General features: G+C 33.8%; 1 protein-coding gene and 1 long non-coding RNA gene across 4 annotated transcripts in view; one reads left to right on the forward strand and one right to left on the reverse strand.

Annotated features, from left to right (window-relative positions):
- The window catches only part of LOC126811771 (neuron navigator 2), a 341,849-nt gene that overhangs the window by 185,723 nt on the left and 133,753 nt on the right, over positions 1–22,373 (forward strand). Inside the window, exon 6 of the mRNA XM_056098693.1 lies at positions 7,108–7,307. Coding sequence (XP_055954668.1) covers positions 7,108–7,307 — 200 coding nt within the window. The remainder of the gene's footprint in view (positions 1–7,107; positions 7,308–22,373) is intronic.
- Positions 1,491–20,811, reverse strand: LOC126811784 (uncharacterized). Of its 3 annotated transcripts, XR_008786010.1 has the most exons (5): positions 20,550–20,811; positions 19,637–19,711; positions 3,632–3,686; positions 2,515–2,589; positions 1,491–2,021 (listed from the first exon to the last, which is right to left on the reverse strand). It is a non-coding gene; the product is annotated as an uncharacterized LOC126811784 (long non-coding RNA). The 3 variants fall into 3 exon arrangements; XR_007675740.2 differs by lacking the exon at positions 3,632–3,686 and having other exon boundaries at positions 20,550–20,809; XR_008786009.1 differs by lacking the exon at positions 2,515–2,589 and having other exon boundaries at positions 20,550–20,804.

Below are 22,373 nucleotides of genomic sequence, written 5' to 3' on the forward strand. Positions count from 1 at the left end.
AGCAATTGTTCAACACAGTAATGGTTCATCTATTTTGGGTATTAAAAATGTTTTTATTGAATTTAGTTCAAATTTAGTTGATGTTAAAAAAAAAATCCCACCCCTGAGGCCCCCACCTGGATTCGCCGCTGGCGAAGAGGTTGATATTCTCGATACCCACTAAACTTCACGTCGTCAATGAAATAATTTAGGATTAGATAATTCTTCAAAGTGGTTTTAATAATTGTGAGCTGTGTTGGCTCAGTGAGTAAGAATCTGGCCCGCTAGTTTGGAGGTCTCAGGTTCGCTCCTGATATTGGTCGAGAAAATTCTTCTGGATTTCCTGGCGTGATTTTCACATGTCAGTGTTGCAGGATGGAGGTCCTGACAAGGACAGCTGTCTAGTTGTTCATGGGACAAAAATCAGAGGATTCGTGTACACATTGGCATGGACATAAAAGAATCCCTGACAGTTGTAATTCTGTATAAGAGTAAGTTGTAGTGTGCTGTCCTGGCAAAATTTCCCTCAAAGCTCTCTGCATGGCGTATGCCCGTCTTTATTAGCCCCGCCGGTGAAGAAAAGTAGGACGTTAAACCCAATATCTTTTCGTTTGGTTTAAAAATGACCTAGTTTAGAGGGTGATGTTACAATAACCCATTTTATTTCACAAGTCTAAATAAAATGTAAAAACTAAACTAACTTAAGGGTTTAAGCTCAAAAAACTCAATTTATCTTGTTTCTCTTCTGTAATATTTTTTTTATAGAAATACAATTCTTGACAAATTGATTTGATGGAAGGATGTTTTTAAATCTTTTGAAACCAAAATCAATCAGTTTCTCAACCATAGATATCTTTGAATACCTCACGAGCACAAACTATTTTTTTTTCACTTTTTGAAAGTCAATATTCCTGGATGGTTTTATGAAAGGTTATGTAAGAGTTACATTCTTCAGAAATGAAATATTTTTATTACAAATTGGGGTGTTTGATAAAATCAGAATCCATTGATCTTGGTGCCTTAATAGTTAATGTCCTCCACGTCACTGTTTGCTCAGATATGAAATAATAAATTCGTAGATAAAATCAATGAATGGCATGACAGGGAATGAATTTTATGTTTTGATCAAAAATACATATCTTATTATTGGTAGTGTTAGTGTGACGGCCATTAAAGTAATGAGTTAATGTAACAAACTGTCGTTAAGACTGTCTTTATAGCTTTTATTTGGGTTGATTGAGTTGAATATTTGGGTCCTTACAGTGCATTAATTAAGATTCCTTAGAAATAGGAAGTTTATGCAGTCTACTTTCCTTGTATATTGACTTATCTTCATTGAGTGGCATTTAGCAATTAATAACATAGGGCGTTTATAAAATCCATTTCATCACTATTTTAATTAAAGTGATGTTTCATTGAGGGTCCTCTCAATGTTATCAAGCAAATAAAGATGAATATAGTATATATATATATTGACTTCTGTTGATTGGGGGGGGGGGGGAATCAAGTGGTCTAAATTAGATCATAAGTTTTGTCATAGAAGAAGGTGACCTGGGTGAGAGGCATGGCATCGAACAGTGTCTAGTCGTTTGACAGGGCAAAAAACAGAGGTCCTGTGTGCATTTTGCTGTACATATAAAAAAAAATGGCAGTTGGACTTCAAAGAAGGATAGTCGGAAAATATTGATATTTCAGAACAATTTCCCTTATAGCACACACACACACACTAGTTGGTGCAGAAAAGTAGGATGATAAACCCCATTTTATTTTTATAGAATAGACTCGAATCATGCGGGTTTTGTTGCACTAATTTGCAATTTTATGTTATAAAATCTGCTTTTATATCACCTTATTCAGTTATCTATTCCGATTGCTATTCTCTGGATTTTATTTCGTCTGAAATGGGGGAATAAATCTTTCAAAATAGTGACATCTGTGAAATTTATTTTATGATTAAATTAGAATAATGCCAAATTCCATTGGTGATCAGCGGCCATATCTCATCTACCAAACAGAAACATCTGGAACTGGTAATAACCTTTCTGAAATAATGAAAAAAATAAAATGGTAAAGCTCATTCATCACGAATTATGATAGACAGAAGAGGTTCAAGATTACCAAACAGTATCATTTGTATTAAAATCCAAGCATGTATGAGTAATATTGGTATTTTGTCCAGTTCTATAAATTTTATTCATATCTTTCAAAATTATACCACTGTCTGAAAGAGTAGCTCTAAATGCCTTGATCTAAATGCATAATATTAAAAAAGTGAGGCTGGCTATTAGGTAGGAAATGAAAGGAAATGGCTTTAGGCAGAGTGTGCTATCAGAGACATTTTGCCTGGGCTTTGGCATGTAGACAGGACCTCTGTTTATTGTCCCATCTGAATGACTAGACGCTGTTCCTTGCCAGACACTTCATCAAGCATCACTGACAAGGGTGCAACCAAACTGAAGGAACTTTCTCATCCAGTACAAAAATAACATGAAATATTTTAATCTCGTGAAATTAAGTTAAATGAGGCATACTCACAGAAAAATTGAAATGATTATTCAAAAGCTTTCTAGCCTGTAGAGCTTATTTAGCTAAATCCCAATATGTTGGAAGCTAGAAATTAAATAGAGAAGTGTCAAAATGAAGCGTAGGAATTATCGATAATGAATGATCACTATGGTAGAGGTAGCATTCGTTATGTTCTCCGGGGAATTTGCGAAGAATAGGGTAATTTTGCCTCCTTTTCATAATCAATTATCATTGCCATATAGCGGAAAAAATCTACACTGAGTATAACATTAGGCAAATTAGTTTTCATCTGATGGAACTTGTGTGGTTTATTTGAGATAAATGTCCTGGAAGAAATAAAGAATATGACATCAAAGCTGGCTGCCAGAAACTTTCAGAAAAATGCATGAGGATTCTGTAAGGATAACCAGATAAATTCATCAAAGATCCTGATAAATTTGCAATTAAAACATCCTGTGAGAATTTCAGTTAAATCTTAACTGCTTGCTCTAATCTTCTGATTATGACAGTTTCAGTGGGAATGAGGGTAAGACCCCCTTTCCTATTCTGATTCTGAGAATTGTGGGATAGATTGTAGTATTGTCTAACACATGGGCTTAAGATCGTAAGGTCTGTAATTGAGTCAAGGGGCATGGTTTTACGTGACAATGAGGGGATCATGTGGCTAAGTGGGTAAGACGCTGGCTCGCTAGTCTGTAGGTCGGGTGTTCAATCCCTGCATTGGACGAGAAAGTTCATTCAGATTTTCCGGTGTGGTTTCCCCTTGTCAGTGATGCAGGATGGAGGGCCTGACAAGGACAGCTGTCTAGTCATTTGGATAGGACGAAAAACCGATGTCCCGTGTACACATTGGCGTGCGTGTAAAAGATCCCTTGGCAGTTGGAATTCGATATAAGAGTAAGCCGTAGCACCGCTGCCTGGGAAAAATTTCTGTATGCAATATGCCTGTCTTCATTAGCCCAGGTTAGGAGCAGACCAGTAGGACGTTAAACCCCATTTCATTTCATTTCATTTCACGTGACAATGAAAAGGGTTGCCTGCTCAACCTTGTGGGTTCATCTGGGTCCTTGTTTCCTCCCATCATAAAATTATCACAAACTTAATCAGATAGATAAATGGTACTTACAAAGACAAAATATATCCAAGATGGTTACCAAATGAAATGTTCTGCACTGACTGGGCTAATGAAGAAGAAAGATGGCTACCTTGATTATTTCATATGGTTTTTCATAGTTTGAACAATATACAGAAAACTAAAGTTCAAAGTTATTCAATTTCATTACATCATCTTTCATTATTAACTTCAGAAGAAAAAAACCCAAGATGGCTACCATGCTTCTTTCACATGTTGTTTCAAAGGATGAATAATAATCCAGAAAACAAGACTTTCACAGATATTCCATTTTAATTATATTCTCTAATCAAAATTAAAAATTAATTAGTTTCTCATTTTAAGCTTCAGAAGAAAAAAATTCCTGAGCTGGTTGCTCATGAAGGCGGCTTAATTTTGCATAGTCAGTACTGATGAGTCATCTGTGTGCCTGGTTTCTTGCTCAGTTATTTAATCTGGACAATTTTAATACTTGCATGAGTTAAAAGCTTGGGAAAAGAATCTCTTAATTTTCTCACTCTAACAGGAGTCTAATATGCTAAGTACATGTGTTAATGCTACATGGAACTTTGCATGGAAAGAAAGAGAAAGGGCAGAATCAAAGCCTCTATTGCTTCGGGTTCAAGTTTTATTTGGTCTTTATTGATAGTCTAAAGTGGTATCAAAGTTTTAATGTCACAAGGCAGTGTATTGGCCGGAAAAGGTTTAAGTATTTGAGAATTATTCATGCATGTTTTTTTCTACAAATTTTACATTTATTGAGGCTCAAAATGATGCTTGATGTTGACACTGGCAAAAAATATATTGTTGGAAGGTTTTTAAAACTCTCTGTCACAGTATATCAGTCACTCAGTGACAAATTATATGATGTTGATGAGTCCATTGAGATCATTGCTTCATTGTAGGACAGAGGGACTGACAAGGACAGCATCTACTTATTTGCATCGGCCACAATAACCTAAGGTCCTGTACGTGTAACTTTAGTGTGCAAGTATGGTAAAAGAATTCTTGACAGTTAGAAATAGAAATAAGAAAAATGAAATAAAATGGAGTTTAACTTCCTACTGGGCTAATGAAGAGTGGCATACGCCATGCAGTGTGCTTTGAGGGAAATTTTGCCCGGACAGCAGTACTATGGCCAAATAGAAATAAGAAAAATGAAATAAAATGGAGTTTAACTTCCTACTGTTCTGCTCCGACTGGGCTAATGAAGAGTGGCATACGCCATGCAGTGTGCTTTGAGGGAAATTTTGCCCGGACAGCAGTACTATAGCCCACTCTTATATCGAATTCCAACTGCCAATTTATCTTTTATGTGCATGTAAATGTGTACAAGGGACTTCAGTTTTTCATCCCATAGACCTTGTCAGATCCTCTGTCCTGCACCACTGACGAGCGGAAACCATGCCAGAAAATCCTGGTGAACTTTCTTGGCGAACCCGCGACCTCCAATCTACCGAGCTAGCGCCTTACCCACTTAGAATAGAAACAAGAGTAGGCAACTGTCCGCTGCATAGAGTATGCCAGTCTTCATTATCTGACTTGGTGCAGGACAGTAGGATGTTAAACCCCATTTCATTTTATTGCCTTGTTATTGCTCTATCGTTTTCTCTGTACTCATGAAGCTTCTTTCCATTAGATCTTGAATCGCGCATGTTATTTTCTTTTGGTTGCGTGTTAAATTATACTTTTAGTTGCACTTAACTTCTGTTTTAAAGCAGTCAGAGAATCTTTTCTCAATGAACCACTTGGTTCTGTTCTGACTCATTTTCGTTGGGGAAATTACAAAAAGAAAATAAAATAAAATTGTTATTATTAGTAGTGAGATGTTGTAAAAGTGTTAAACCGTCACTCACATCATTCACAGCAGATAATTACCGAGATATTGGAAGTGCTCAAAGATTCGGAAAGCTGGACTAAAAGGATATGAAATTACCCGCGTATGAATTCAATCGTAAAATTTTGATTAATGATGAAAAGTGACGACCCTGCTGTGTGTTATTGATTGGATACCTAATCGTTCTTTTTATCGAGATCTTTCAAACGAAATTCTTTCCAGTATCCATTCCGTGACTTTACAGTATGCTAACATAGCGTACATGATTTAATTGATGAATTCACATGATGATTATATACATGTACGTTCGGATCGTTTTTGATTGATTTTCATACACATCAGATCACAGCCTACTGAAGAAATTTAATTTTGCACCTTTCTCTCTCTCTCCTCTTCCCCCCCCCCCTCCTCAAATCAAATGTATCAAAAACCTGTATCTCTATATTCTGTCAGTGTGCAATGTTAGATGAATTGTTCCATCAGGAAGACTATTTTCATACACAGCAGAGGTAACAGCCTAATGAGAAAATTTTGTACTTCTTTCTCTGTATCTTCCTGCCCCCCCCCCCCACCACACACCCACACATACACACACCCACACCCACACACACCCCCACACACACACACCCACACACACACACACAATCATTCTACCAAAACGGGGCCATGTAAAACAATAAGGTGCAGTGTTAGATGAGTTGCTCAATCACCAAGACTTTTTAGAAAAAAAAGCATTAATAAATCAAGTTATATAAAATATTTGCCAAACAAATGTTTGAAACAGTCAAGAATATTTATTTTTATCAAATATTTTCTATTTCACCTCAAATCCCTACTCAATTTGGCATGCTTACAAATTTGATTTACAAAATTGAGTGATTACTGGTATTGCAGGAAGTGTTTTCAATGAAGTATGAGTATAATCTATGTGTATGTAATAAAAAAAAATATTGTAAATATCTTTTAGCCAATTTGTGTAGTTGCAGATAATCTGACAATTTCAGGTGGTTTCATGTATTTGTTGATAATAGTTTGTTACCTATATGTAGAAGCTTTATATATACACACCTAGACCATGTAGATAACAACACTTGAATACCAGACATTAAGATTACAATATTACCTTTCTTTTGGCATGGAAATAAAAGAAAAAAACAACATTTTCTCTGATAATGAAAGCCACATAAAAGCAAGAATGAAAAAGGTAGTAACTGAAACCTGTAAGGTGGTTGGCATGGCATACATTCTTTTATTGGTAATTTCCATGGTAGATGGTTGAGTTGGGACATGGTTGAAATTATGCTCTTACAGATATAGAAACTAAGTTAGCTTTATTTAACAGAATTTGATGCCTTGTCTAGAGTTAAGCTGATTAAATGAATTTCAGTGATATATTTGCAAGGATTCCCAGGAGATTTGGTGTACTTAATTCTTGGTTGATGTTAGACTCGAGTTGACGTTATGTTTTGTTTCAGTCATTTGATTTTTGAAATCACTATTGAGAGCTCAAATTTTAACTTGGAACTTGTATAAAAATGATCATGAATGTCAGTAGGAAATAGACAAGAAACCCATAATTGACTTCATGACTGACAAATCTTTTATGTCTATATTAAATCATTGATTAATTCTTTTTTCTGATGTTTTCTTGCAGATTGCCATCACCATTTAAGAATAACAAAAACACCTCAGTACATAACCCCAGTGCCAAAGATACCACCTCATCATCATCATCTGTGAATAATGCTAATTTATCGTTACGAAGTAAATCTCATGGTGCCCACTCTACCTCAAATGATAAAGCCAAGTCGCAGCAGAACCAGCAGAATAATATTTTACAAGTCTCTTCATCAAGTAAGTCTTTGTACATTTATTGTTTAAATAAACCATTATAAGATATTATCCCTGTCGTTTACAAATCACCATATTTGCATAGGTCCTTACTATCTATCCATCTCCCTCATCCTATTATGTGCTTAAAATTGTTACTGTCAGTTTATTCTTGAGGAAAGGTTAACCACTTTCTGAATAGGTTAAAGAGAGCAGGAGTGGCAAAACTTTAATTCCAAGTGGTACATTGAACCATTCCAAGTCCAAGTGGCATATTGGACCATTCCAAGTGGCACAATCAACCATGTCATGTGACTCATTGAACCATTCCAAGTGGTACATTGAACGATTCTAAGTGACACAATCAACCATTTCAAGTAGCGCATTGGATCTTTCCAAGTTGTACATTGAACCATTCCAAGTGGCACAATCAACCATTTCAAGTGGCGTATTTAATCATTCCAAGTGGTACATTTAACCATTCCAAGTGGCACAATCAACCATTTCAAGTGGCATATTTAACCATTCCAAGTGGTACATTTAACCATTCCAAGTGGCACAATCAACCATTTCAAGTGGCATATTTAACCATTCCAAGTGGTACATTTAACCATTCCAAGTGGCACAATCAACCATTCCATGTGGCACATTGAACCATTCCAAGTGGCACATTACCCCTCATGATAATGATAATCTAAAATAAAAGATATGACTCACAATATCAACCGCTCATTAAGGTAAATAATGTTTAATTGAATTTTTGTGGCACATCTGAAGATGTAGGGATGCCATTTGGTCCCTGCTGCAGAGCATTAAATTAAAGGGGAAGACCAACGATTTTCAATAAGGTTTCCATAAATAATAAATATATATTTAGAAATAATCCCTCCTATAACATATGCAAAAAATAATTTGCAAGCGAGAAATTAATTTTTATTAATACCGGAAGTGACGTAGTTGGTTCGACACGCTCACTGGTCACTATAGTAAACATACAAGTTTGGAGCAAGTTTAGCGCTGTATTTTGTGATCGTTTCGCCGTTTGGCAGAAAATCTGATGAAAGGTAATCTTTATTAGGATATTAAGAACAAGAACTTACGGTGTTTTGAAGGTATAATATACAACGCGTTTGTGTAAATTAAGTTTCTAAACTGGACACTGTGACACAATTTAAGCCACATGGCTAATTGTTTACATCACGTGATAGCTGGCACGTGACAGATATTAACCGAACACAAATTGGCGACCTATTCGGCTAGCGACCTATTCGACCGATCCAGCTGGCAACCTGTTCGTTGGCAACCTATTCAGAATAAATTCAACAGTCGCCCAAACTCATCTATTTTTATCAACCAATAAAATCCAACATAACGTCTATCAAATGAAAGTAGAATATATTATCATTTATCCATTCCTTTAGCTCATTAAATAAGCTTTCGAAATATTATTAGTAAAAGTTGGCACAATCATATTAAAGGGGTGCGCTCTCATTCTGAATAGGTTGCCAACGAACAGGTTGCCATTGAAAATTGAAAATCGTTGGTCTTCCCCTTTAATACTATCAATATGAAAATAATGCCAGTGTATCTATCATTCCCGAATCCATTCCATGCCACATTTTATTCTTGCAGAAAAGGTTTCAGACAATTCCTAATTATCAGGTTTTATAAAATTGATGCCACAGTTTAGTCCAACAATTTACATGATTTACAATAATTTTTTAAGGCAAAAAGGTTTTCCTTTTCAGCATTAATGTTTTTTTTTAGATCTACACAGATCTCATTTATGTAAATTTAGTGCCCCGTTTGAGCAATCAGGGAAATTAGAGAAGGTAATTCCCTGCACTAATTTGTTGAATCATATTACAACACTGTAGGCAAACCATTTAATTGTTTCTTTTCAAAACACAGCAGTCACTTTATTGCAAATGGCTACACATTTAATGTAAATTTTCCTTGGTAACATGAAAGCCTTGAGCAAAGTGTAACCAAGGACACAAGAGTGGGTTTATAGGCTCAAAGACATGGGGAAATTGATTGTTTTGAGATTAACAGTGCTGTTGATGAATTTACTTAAAGCTTGTTTACAAGACAGGTGTGATATTTGCTCTGATGTTGTAGTTATTTGTTCATCAATCGGTCTGTGTGTTGGTGCTAAGCATTGACTTTCCATTATTGGTGTCTAGCGTTCCTGTGTCAATCCTTTACGGATTTGATCAATTCAGTTTCACTTTCCAATGTTTTGATAGATGAAGTTATAAATCAATGTGGATCTAATGCTTTCTTGAATGTTCCAGATTTTCTGTTGAGGGTGGGTGGATGGTTTAACGTGTAAGTTTTAAATCGTCAAGTCTATCATTGAGTCAAGTGATGTGGTTACGACCCCACACTTGAACCTGACATGGAGTAAGGTCGTCTGCCCAAACTTGCAGGTTTTCTTCAGGTCTTTCGGTTTCCTCACACTGCTAAAGCAGTAAAATTATACCATATGTTAGTCCCGAAATGATCTAGTTTGTGTCAAGTGGGGGTTAACACTGTTATCTCTATCTCTCTTTCCTGTTGAAAGTTCAGGAAGAAATTAAGTATATAAAAGGATGTCAAAGAATTTTTTTATCAGAACACTGTCATAATAAAAACCTGGTTCATATCTGTGGTCTGTTTTATTAATTACAGGGTGTCTCTTCTCAACTGAAGGTACATTTCTATAATTCATTTCATTTGTTTAAGTTATGTTTTTAATGTTTAAGTCATAAACTGATGGACCCCTCCCTGTCTCTTAAATAGAATTCCAGAATTTTTTTCCATTCTTTTAAAATCTTCAACTTCTTTGACCTTGCATTGTATAGTGCCTGAAATTCCTGGAATTCAGAAGAAATATATGTATTTTTTGAGGTCAAAACACTTTCCCTTTTGACAAAACCTCTACTAAATATAAACACATGTTTTTCGGTGATAAACCACTTTTATTAAAAGAAATATTTTATGGTCATTTGAGAAAGCACAGGAAACTGTTGCATTTCATCATTTCATCAATTTTTTTTATTATCATGGGTTTTGTTCTGTAAATTTTGAAGGAATTTGATAATCTATGGCACATGTAAAAATAAAAAACCCATTCAAATTGGAATATTTTTATTCTTTGAAATTATTTTGGGATTCAAGATGTCCATACTGGTAGTCAATTTTTTAGATGACTTTGTTTTATGAAAATTTTTGATATAATAGTTTTTATTAGAGATTTTAGTCTGAATCATTTCATAAACCAGATTTTTTTTTTATATTTTCTTTATGGAAGAAATAGTAGAGATTTCTAAAATCAGATTTGTAACAAAACACTATAGGAGGTTTTTACGGCAGTTCCGTTACTTGAACAATGGGAAAATTGATTTTAGCTCAGTAAAATTTAAAATATCAGAGTTTATGTCTGGAACATAAAACTTGTATTTAAAAGAAATACCAATAAGACTTTAACCTCCAGCAGTATTTGTCTACTTTTAATGTTAAATTATTTGTTTTGAAGAAAAAATAATTGTTTAAAGATCAAGGCCGTGTAAAATGTAATGTTAATGTTGAAGTTTGTTATAATGTCAGATGTGTAAATTTCTGTATGGGTTCTGGTTGTAAAGGGAGCTGCAGTGGCTAAGTTGGCAGTTTGTTAAGTAAAAGGTCCTGGGTTCAATCCCAGTGTTGACTGAGAAAGTGTGGTACGTTTCCCTTGTCACAATGCAGGTGGTAGGGCCTGATACAATCTGATTAAAACACAGATTCTATTTCATTTCAATTTTTATAGTTCAAAATTTTGTTTTACTTGTCTTTACTACACTAGGATCTGGAAGAGTTGTTATATAACCTGCGTTCTGGATGATGTGAGGGATTAATTAATGAAACTGTCTGTTACAGCAAATTTTTGGTGCTAGGTGCACAGAACTATGGGTAACCCAGTAGAAACATCGCTGATTGGTTAATCAAATATCTGATGTCATAGGGTCAAAAGCAGCTTGTATGACCTCTGACGTGACCTTCCTTTCATGTAGTGTAGGCCATCGAAAGTATAAAAATAACGAAATGAAATATATATCTGTATTTTAATCAGATTGGGTATGAGAAGGAGTGGTGTCTAATCGTTAAGATGGGATGGAAAACCATGTTGAAATTCAAAATATGTGTAGGCTGGACCCATCACTGTTTAGGCAAAATTTCCCTCATAGTATACTGAATGATGTATGACCGACTTTATCTAACTTGGTTTTGCAGAAAAATAGGAAGTTAAACCCCATTTCATTTCACGACATTGCTGGTTGTAGGAAATGTACATGCAAGTGGTTTACATTTTGGCTGAAAATCTGGAGATGGAAATTCTACATTATCAATGTTTTAAATCTAGTCTTTTATCAGTACTGAACTCTTGTCATGTCGAAATAGTACAGAAATTAATGGAGGAATAATTGTGAAGATTAAAAACATTTCAGAAAATTGAGTTGACCTCTTCTAAAGGTTAAACATGCATGTTTTAAAACTACTTAAACACTCTGATAAGCAAAAGAAATGCTAAAGTCATTTTTTTATCTAAAAATTGAAAATGTTTTTGATAAAATAAACATCACTCTGTCAGCCGTTTAGAAAACTATTTCGATTGAGTGATTAGTGATCTTCAAGCCTCCAAAGGTCAATCTGTTTATCATTTAATTTAAGAAGCTAGATGATAAGAAAGATTAGATTAAGATAATATGATTGGATAAAATAGTTATACTATAGTTTTGTACTTGATCATGGATTAAAACCACTGTCTCTTCAGTGGGCCTATTCTGGTCAGGACTGAGTCTGGTCATGGACCTTATCAACTGGTTTCCACAACTTAAAGTTTTGTTAAATGATTCCATGTTCAAACTGAGAACTGTTCCTTTTTTGTAGCATAAGTTGTGAGACTCATGGGTTTAACCTTTTTCGTAATAATTAATAGATGAAGATAAATTACTGGTCAATTTATATTTTTAGACATTGCCATGACTATTTCTGTTTTCTTTCAATATGTCTGAAAAATTTGCAGTGAAAATGTTTATGTAACATAACAAGTTGATTGGTTCTCTTCGTGATGATGAATGACCCAGACGTCAGGTGCTGTCAGCCATGTCAGTTGTCATATCAACTAGAAAAATAACCTTTCATTTAAATTCTGTCCTATGATTCCAGTTCTTCATGATATTCCTGAGTGGACATTCATTAGAATGCAATGTATCTAATTTGATTCCATCAGTTCTGAAACAGAAATTGAATTAAGGACAAATGGATTGTGAATTGGATAGAAGAAATTGTATTAAATAATCCCCAAGTGATGATATTAAAATAACATTATCGATTGTAGAAAATAATTAAATATGTATAATTTTGTTTAGAACATATAATTTTTTCCTGAAGATGACTTCATTACTGACAGTAAATCAAAGGAAACATTTGGAAAAAAAACTCCCCAGAAAAGTCAGAAAAATAGTAAACAGTCAGAGACGCATGATAAAAACTCACCAGGAATATCAGAAAATTGGTGAACATTCAGGGAACTATGATACCAAGTAATGGTGGTTTCTGATATGCAGTTCTGGATATATCACGACAGGTTCAAAATTTCCTTATAGAATGCATCTGGCAGTAATTTAGGTTCTCGAACTATTATTATGAAATGAACTAGACACAAGATTTTACCATTAGTCTTTATGTATAGATTCTAAAAATTGCTCTTACAAACAGCTGATTCCGATAACATTCGGTTGATTTCGGTGACAATGTGTAGATTCAAAAGGTTGCGGTCAATAATGGTTGATTCTGGTTATGAACTGCTGATTCCAATCACAAATGGTTGATTCCGGTGACACCATAGGTTAGAAACATGATTTTATAAATAAAACCAATAATAAAAGACGTTCGATAACTACAAATTTCAAGTTATTAAAAAAGAGATGAATATATAAATGTTTTATTTGAAAAATATACTCTTATCTAAAATAATATGATTGTACATAATGAAAAGAAATCAACAATTTATAAGATACTGCAGATGTGAAATTAAATTATTTGCAAAAAAAATGTAATTTTATTAAAAATTATGATTATTTATTTAAAGTGACATTCTGTAGCTTCATAAATTTTATGTTCGATTAATTACAGTTATGGTTGTTTAAGAATCGGACATTTGTTGATAGTTTAAAATATTTAAATTTCCATGCAGTACTTAATAATTTGTACAATACTTAAATTTCAATACAGTACTTAATAGTTTTTAATACTGGTATAAAGACAATTTTTTGTTGATATTTGTCGATAACTTATAATATGTAAAAGTCAACTTTTTCATGCAATACTTGGATAATTTTAATATTAAGACATTTCCTTTTTTCATGTACTACTTGCTGATTTTAATATTAAGAAATTGGATTTTTTCTTGTAATAATTTTAGTATTAAGACATTTCACTTTTAGCTGGGATATGATTCAACCAACTTGAGCTATAATGGCCTCATGCAGTTTCTCTACCAATTTAACTCTTTACAAAGATGCACAAAAAATAATTTTACAAATTGATTTAAAAACCAGATACTTAATTTAAAACACATTCTTTAAAGAATAAAACACTTAAATTTGTTACATTCATGTCGTTTTAATTATTTTAACTGACTTGACTCTAGGGGGCATAGTAGAATTCATCCTAACATCTGGATTTGAGAAAATCAAAAAAGCTAGTTATTGTAGAACGTTGTTTTCAGTACAAACCCATTTCCGTATAGAAAAATTTTGGCTTGGAATTATTGATAAAAACTTCATAATTAAGAATAAAGCTTCATTTTTTTAGAATTTATTTTAAATCACATAGGAAAATAATTTTTGTTTAAATTTATTTTAAATCACATAAGAAAATAATTTTTGTTTAAATTCTCAGATCATGCTGAAGCTGTAATAATATAAGATTTAAAAATTTAACAAAATTAGTTTCAAAATGCCTGAGGATTGTATTATCTTGAGAAAAAAAGTAATAGAATGACAATTGTCCATTCTTGTGTGATGTTAGAAATCTTGTAAAAGCCAGGAATCTTTGTAGGAAGCCAGACCAGAATTTGTCGAGAGTAGAAGTCGAGACAGGATCTGGTTCTACTCCACCCGCTCTTCTCTCAGCTTGTAATCAGGTTTGTTATGGGAATGAATTGACTAGTTTCTAGGTCATTGCAAAACAAAGGAGTCTGAACCACAGTTCAATTTAATAGCCTGCCTTCTCTCTCTACTCTACTCTATCGGCACACACCACAACACACTACACAGATTGTTCAACACAACACACATGGTCGCTTGGCTTCTCACTGAAAGGATATTACAGACTTTTATTATGATCATCAACTGCTAATGAAGAAGAAAACAGTAAAATAATAGTAAATTTGGATTTATGTTTTGATAAATGTGTGAAATGATCCGAAATTTGTGTTGTTGATAGATATATATATTGGGATTTATGATTTTCGGTGAATTTTTTGGGGGAGTATTTGTTGGAATATACATGTGCAGCTCAACATTTCAGTCTGAGAAGGTGAGTTAATACTTTGTTGATGTTTGGTTTTTGGTATGTAGACATGTAGACAATGTTGCTATTAAGGTAACAACCCTTATGTAATATGAAGCTCTGGCATTAAAGTGTGGGTGGAGATTGGAGAATAAACAAAAAAAAAAGGATTCAGAAAGTAAATTTATTCCAGCTAAAAAGGAATTGTCCTAATATTACATGAAAGGACAGCATGTAAAAAGGAATTGTCTTAATATTAAAATTATCCAAGTACTGCATGAAAAAAGGAATTGTCTTAATATTAAAATTATCCAAGCACTACACGATAAAAAGGAATTGTCTTCTTATAAGGATTATCCTAGTACTACATGATTATCCAAGTAGTACATGAAAAAAGGAATCGTCTTTATATTGACATTATCCAAGTACTACACACATATAAAAAGTGACTTGATTATTGTAAGCTATCAACATACATGTATGTCTGTTTTTAATGTGGATTCTTAAATAAACATAGAAAATAATAAATATTTTTTTAATTATGTGTAGTAAATTGTGGTTTGTATTTGTTCTGACTTTTACTCTGAAATGATATTTCTTGCTTTTTCTCTAAAATGTAATATTCTATCTTAATCTGCAAGTCAGACATTTTAATCTCCTGAGAATTTCAATTTTGTAGAAAAATGATGTTGTATTAGTATATTATTGATTTATTTTTGTCACTCGGTGATTATTAGTTATGTAGTTGTGGGGATTTTTTTGTTTTTAAAGAGAAAACATAATACTTTTCTTCCCTATAGCTACAGCAGTTTCACTGTTGCATGTACCAGTATTTGTGTTTTAGATTCCAGTGCTTAACTTCGATTGATTTTAAAGAAAAACCTCAAGGTGAAATATCGCGTTTAAATCAGACGTAACATTCTAGGAAATTTCACTTGAGGGTAGTCAGTTGAAGTTGAATATACTCTGTTAAGGAGATAAAACATGTTGTAAAGGCTACGATTGTATTGAACATTTGATCATTAAAATGGAATGAGAAATCATTATGAACAAAGTGCTCATAAGTGAAAATTAATTTAAACGATGCACAAAACCTGTTAATAAAAATATGTTACATGCTGCTAGTCAGAAATAAAAGAGTAATCCTGCGATCAGATACTAGGAATATTATTTTATTTGGTGAGGGAGAGGGGCGGGGGGTTTGAATAATCTGTCATTGAATTAGGTGGCTTGATTTTAATCCCAAGCTTGTTAGTGAAATAACATTGTACCATATGTTAGTCTCAAAATAACCTAGTGAAACCCCTTTATTTTGTAACATTAAATCAGAAGCCTTTTCTCGTTATTTCATAACATCAGTACACATTAAAACTTGTGTGTAAACCGTCAAGTGTTAGGCAATTTATTGACAGTTGGAATTACTTGCTGACTGCGTCAAGTTTTTCTCTGGGTACAATAGAACAAGTTCCATCACAATGGTTCTTACTGAAGAATGGCTAATTCATTACCAAAACTGAAACTCGAAAACTCATTGTTGTTTTTTTTTTCTGCCATAATTCTGATTGTGTTTCGATTGAATTAATAATCTTGCACAAAGCTTTACAGTTCCAATATTAATTATTCTACATTATTCTATTTTTTGTGTGCAAGAAAGAAACATAGTGCACACCATTGGTTGGTTCAGAATAATATCGAAGAATTATTAATTTATATCTTTTGTGAAAAGCTGGAAATGGTAATGAGTTATTGCCATTGTTTCCAGTAACAATACTCGGATAATATTTCATATTTTTTATGTGAATGAATAAGGAACAAAAGTTATTTTATCATAATAAACTAAAACCACATTTACACTGAGTGGGGGGTGGTTAAACATGTGCGCTTTACATTTAGAGGGGTTGATCTAACGTGTACACTTTAGATCATTATACTAATAAATGTTAACCAAATCATACTCCACACAGTGTACCAGTTTTGATTGAAATTTAGCATGGTTCATCCTATTAACACTGGGAGCCACAGTGGCTCAGTGAGTAAGATGCTGGCTCACTAACCTGCTTCTGGTGTTTGCAGAGAAAGTTTGTCAGGATTTTCTGGCGTGATTTCCCCTTGTCAGTGGTGCACGCAAAGGAACTCTTGGCAGATGGAATTGGATATAAGAGTAGGCCATAGCACCACTGTCCGAGCAAAATTTACATTATTATCCCAGACAGAGCAGAACAATAGGACGTTAAACCCAATTTCATTTCATTTCCTATCAACATTAATATATGATAATTCAAAATGGTTTCATACCAGTTCTGTATCGATTGTAAGAGTGTAGAATAATGGGTTTATTTTTTAGGGTCTTGGATGGTCAAGTGGTCAGAAGGTCTGTCATTGAGTCAAGTGGGCATGTACATGTACTTGACAAGGAGTAGGGACACCTGCCTAACCATGTGGTTGTTCTCTGGGTTTTCCTGTTTCCTCACGCTAAAATTAGCATATGTTAGTCCTTAAATGACCTGGTTTGTGTAGAGTGGATGTTAAACCCCATTTCTTTCCAGCTTACTAACTAGGAGGTACCAGGTTTAATCCCTGTTTTGGGCTGAAAAATTGTATGTGCCTGTAAAGGTTCGAATTCAATAACGAATAGGCAGCTGTCTAGTTGTTTGGATAGTACAAAATACTGTGGTCCTGTGTACATAAAATAACCCTTGACAGTTGGAATTTGATATAAGAGTAGGCCGTAGGAGTGCTGTCCAGTCCTAATTTTCCTTCTAGCAAACTACATGGCACTTGTCTTTATCATCCCTATTGGTACAGAAAAGTAGGAAGTTAAACCCCATTTCATTTCATTTTCGTTGTGTCAGTGGAGTTTAAAATTTGTTCGAATTGCATTAATGGCTTAATTTTAAGAACTCAAAACAAAGCATTGTTGAAATATTTATGAAGTTTAGTGAAATGGGGTTTAACATCCACTCCACACAAACTAGGTCATTTCGGGACTTACATATGGTTCAATTATATTTCAATAATTCGCTTGTGCGTAGGGGTCTTTAAGTAGGAGGAAACCAGAGGACCCGGAGAAAACACACAAGGTTGGACAGGCGACCCTACTCCTTGTCATGTACTAGTGGGGAATAGAAACCACGCCATTTGACTCAATGACAGACCTTATGATACAGTGCGCATGTGCTAACCATTTGACCCTCCAACCCCCATTCCCATAATCTTAAGAATTTGGCAAAGTTGATTACTCTTAATAACTCACAATCAAGTTTTCAAAACATGTTAACTATCATCCATAACAATTGCAAATTTTATGCATAAAATGTTTTTGAAACATGTGTTAAAAAATTTGAGAGATTTGTTAATGTAATAAAGTGAATTGTGTTGGAGATTGAGATATCTGTTTAGCAATATGGTGTCTGGAATTATTGACGTTTGAAAAACTCTTTTTTTTTAAAGCAACCAAGTATAAAATTTGAAGGATAATAATTTGAAATTGTCAGTATTGCGTTACATTACCATAAATTTCACATTTCCCCAAAGTCGATTGATTCTCTTTTGACCTTAAAACAACTGCCGTCAAATGGTGAAATAATTGTGGATGTTGGTTTTGTTTTAATAATTTTTGATCTGTCAGTGAAACTGGGTAGGGTTAATGGTGAAGCTATGACAGTCATGTGTTAGATCCTGCAGTGAATAACTGGATAGCTTGTATGTGGAGTGTGTGACTGACTGAAAAATCAATACTTGTAGCACTAAATAGCCGCTCTAGATTCTATTGGTTAAATTTAGAAAGGCATCATAACATTTGTAGGACTTGTTAGAGATAGTAACACAAGGAATATATATGTCTCATTTTCAGGTAATTGTTATTCTGTTTATTATTTATTAATTGATTAAAATCTTACTTTACGATGCATTGACAGTTCAGTTTTCACGGATGACCAACCAAAGGAGCTGTACTTGTATGACAAAGAAAACAGAATACCAAATTTATGTATTATATTTTTTTCTTCCAATATTGAGAATCTTGGGTCTCGTTAGAAAAATATATGACATTATTCAATATTGACAAATTTTTATTTCTTTAGAAAGTAAATTATAATAAATGTATTATAAATATGTTTGACCAAATGGACAAAAGTGTTATTTTATGACTTAGTATGTAAATGAAGCTACAGGTATTAGATTATGTGTATATTGTAATTTAGAGGATTGGGTGGTCAGGTGGTCTAACACATGTGCTTTATGTCATAAGGTCTGTCGTTGAGTCAAATGGTCTGATTTTTATCCCACAGTTGTACATGACTAGGTGTAGGATCCACTATATCTTACCTGATGGGTTTTCTCTGGGTCCTCCAATTTCCTCCCACTGCTAAAGATCCCTACTTGCAAGCAAATTATTGAAATAAAATTGAATCATAAGTTAGTATCAAAATGACCTGCTTTGTGTTGAGTGGATGTTAAACCCCATTTCTCTCTATTGGTAGGTAATAGGTAGATTGAATATTGTTGTTAAGAGAATAATATGCCAGACAATATTAACACGTAACACTATGAATAAAACATGACATACAGATATAAGACTTGCTTGCACTCTTTGATCTACACAAATGGTTATTGTTAATTGTATTATCATTCCATTTACTATTTCATCTGACATGTCAGACAAAATAATATATAAAATATATTTTTATTTTTGTTAAATCTTTTTATACAACGTAATGAAACTTTGCATATTTATTTCAAAAAGGGAAATATTAACAGCATATATAAAATAAATAGTTTTGGGTTTTAACAAAAGGGTAACATTAAAAGCATACCTTGATTCAGTGGTGAATGCCAGATATTTGGTTGAGGGCTACTATGGGCTCAGAGGGTCTTTCTCTGAGAATATACTGAAAAATCAAGTTGTCAGCAGTGATTTGTGGAGAATATCTTGACCTCATAACATTTAATGTCATCAGCTACCACCTCACTGTACTGCACCCAAGAAAAGGCTCAAATTTACACATGTCATAGAAAGAGAATAATAAGTGAAATTTACGGGAGGCATGGGACCCCAGGGCTCCCACCTGCATTTGCCATAATTGTATATTTTGTTGAGAACTGTACAATTGACGGAATTAATTATATGATTGACAGATATTGAGAGGTGTTAATAGTCTATTAGTATACCATTAATTATAAATACTGAGAACTTGTCGCATGTATAATTATACACACAATAGCAATTAGGAATATGTCGTTGATTCTCATTATGACGGAACTGAGATTGAATCCATTCAGGGCCTTCTCACAATTTGTCAAAACCATATCTGGAAATAACAGTTTTACTTGGTGCCAGCAAGACATCTCAATAAAAATACAGAAGCAAAAAGTCAGAAGTAGTACTATGTCTGACAAAACCTGAATTTGTGCCTGTGACAGGTGTCTTCCAGTGTTGTTTGGACAGAGTGTCATTCATACTACTAGAGAGTATTCTAGTGCTCCTGACACTGCCCCAGAAAAAGTGTAATTTAGCATGGAATGCCCAGTTTCAACTACAAAGTACCTGTCTATATATTTCAAACAGGGTGCTATTCATACTACTAGATTTGTGCTTCCCACAGGCACTACCCTGAAAAGGTGTAATTCAATTCGAAATGCCCAGTTTCAACTACTTAGTGCACTGCCAATAGACAGAGTGTCAGAGCCTTCTAATGCTTTCTAGTGCTCACCACAGACTCTGCCTACCTGGAATGGTGTAATTCAGCTTGAAATCCCCCAGTTAATTACTCTCATCAATACTGGCATTACGTTACAATTATATATTGGCTAACATATCAGTGATAGAAAGTTGAAGTGAACCAGTGAACTATCTTGAATGACAATGTCAAGTTGTTATGACATGTTGAGTCAAGGATATTTATAATATAGTCTTGTCTCCCCAGCTAGCATTATAGTCAGGTCATCATACAGCTAGCATCCTAATGATCATATGTCATGTCATCATACAGTGTTGTTATATTCTTCAAATCAAGTTGCTCTGTGAGGAAGGCACTGGCTTGATAACCAAGGGATTCTCTTCTGCTGTTGGCAGAGAAAGTTCTTCAGGGTTTTCCTGCATGGTTTCTTGCTCCCAGTGGTGCAGGATGCAGTGCCTTGCAAGGAAGGAACAGTGTCTAATTGTTTTGGCTGGAACAAAAAACAAATCCTGTGTACACATTGGAGTGCATGTAAAATAACCCTTGACAGTTGAAATTCAATTGCTGTTGGGGCAAACTGTCCTGCATAACACACTACATAGGTATGTCTGTCTCCACAGTTGAAGGGAAAAAGTAGGAGTTAAAACCCATTTCTTCATTCATCAAGTGTACATTTGTGTTCAGAATGGCAGCATACTGAATAGCAGAATTCCATCTTCATTTGTTAAAAAATAAGAGAAGATTTATGCATGAGAGTAAAAGATATACAGATGTTTGTAATAGAAATTCAATTGCTGTCTGGGCAAAATTTACCTCATTTCACAGTGTATGCCCGTCTTCAATGGCCCAGTTGGCGCAGAAACCCCATTTCATTCCATTCAATCATCAAATGTATCATGATGGTGATGCTAGAATGGCAGCACACTGCATGGCAGAATTCCATCTTCATTTATTATAAAATAAAAAAAAGTTTTATGTGAGAGTAAACATATAAAAGATATACAGATGTTCGCAATAGACAGTAATTAATTAAAATTCCCCTACAGCACACTACATAGCAAAGGTCCATCTGATTTCATTAGCCCAGTTGGTATGGAAAGTAAGACATTTAACCTCATTTCATTTCATATATTCGAAAAAAAGTGAATTTTAATGAGCAAAAAATAAACGTTTTCAAGATATCAGATGTTTACAATATAGACTAATCAAGAAGATTTAGAATTGCATAATTAGTGATCTCCATTGTTATGTAAGAATCCACATTAATTAAACCGTAAGTTATTTTAAGATAAATTTTGTTGGTTATATAAGCTCGTAATTAATTTAATTAATTCTTAAAATAGAATGAAAAGACGTGTATAATTATTGATTATATGAATACAAAGGTTTAAAACTAGTTAAATCAATACATTATTTTGTAGTGAAACATAGGTAAAGATATGTAAATTCAAGAGATTTGTTGAGAAAAATGTTAGATTTAAGGGTATGGAAGTCTTACATGTGTTTTGTGAAATGAGACCCTATGTCCATACTGATTCACATTGAACAGTTTTTGGAGGCGTTTTTCAATTTCTTATTCATGTTTCCCATCTGAGATGTTTATGCTCTGTTTACAATAGTTAGAATTCGATTTAGAGTAGGCAAAAAAGCCACTCAATCTTGAATTGTAGAGTACTAGTAACCATTGTAGCCTACTAGTAACCATTAACATGAAAATACTATATGTTTGTCTGAAAATGACCAAAAGTGCTGTGTTGACCCACCATTAATCCCATTCCATTCTTTGTCATAGATTGTTATTCCCTTATTTGGGGTTCACTGTCTGTCCATCACTTGCTGATCAGATTCAAGAGCTATCATCATATTCAACAAG

Source organism: Patella vulgata, chromosome 2 (genome assembly GCF_932274485.2).
Source record: "Patella vulgata chromosome 2, xgPatVulg1.2, whole genome shotgun sequence".
NCBI classification, from domain to species: domain Eukaryota; kingdom Metazoa; phylum Mollusca; class Gastropoda; family Patellidae; genus Patella; species Patella vulgata.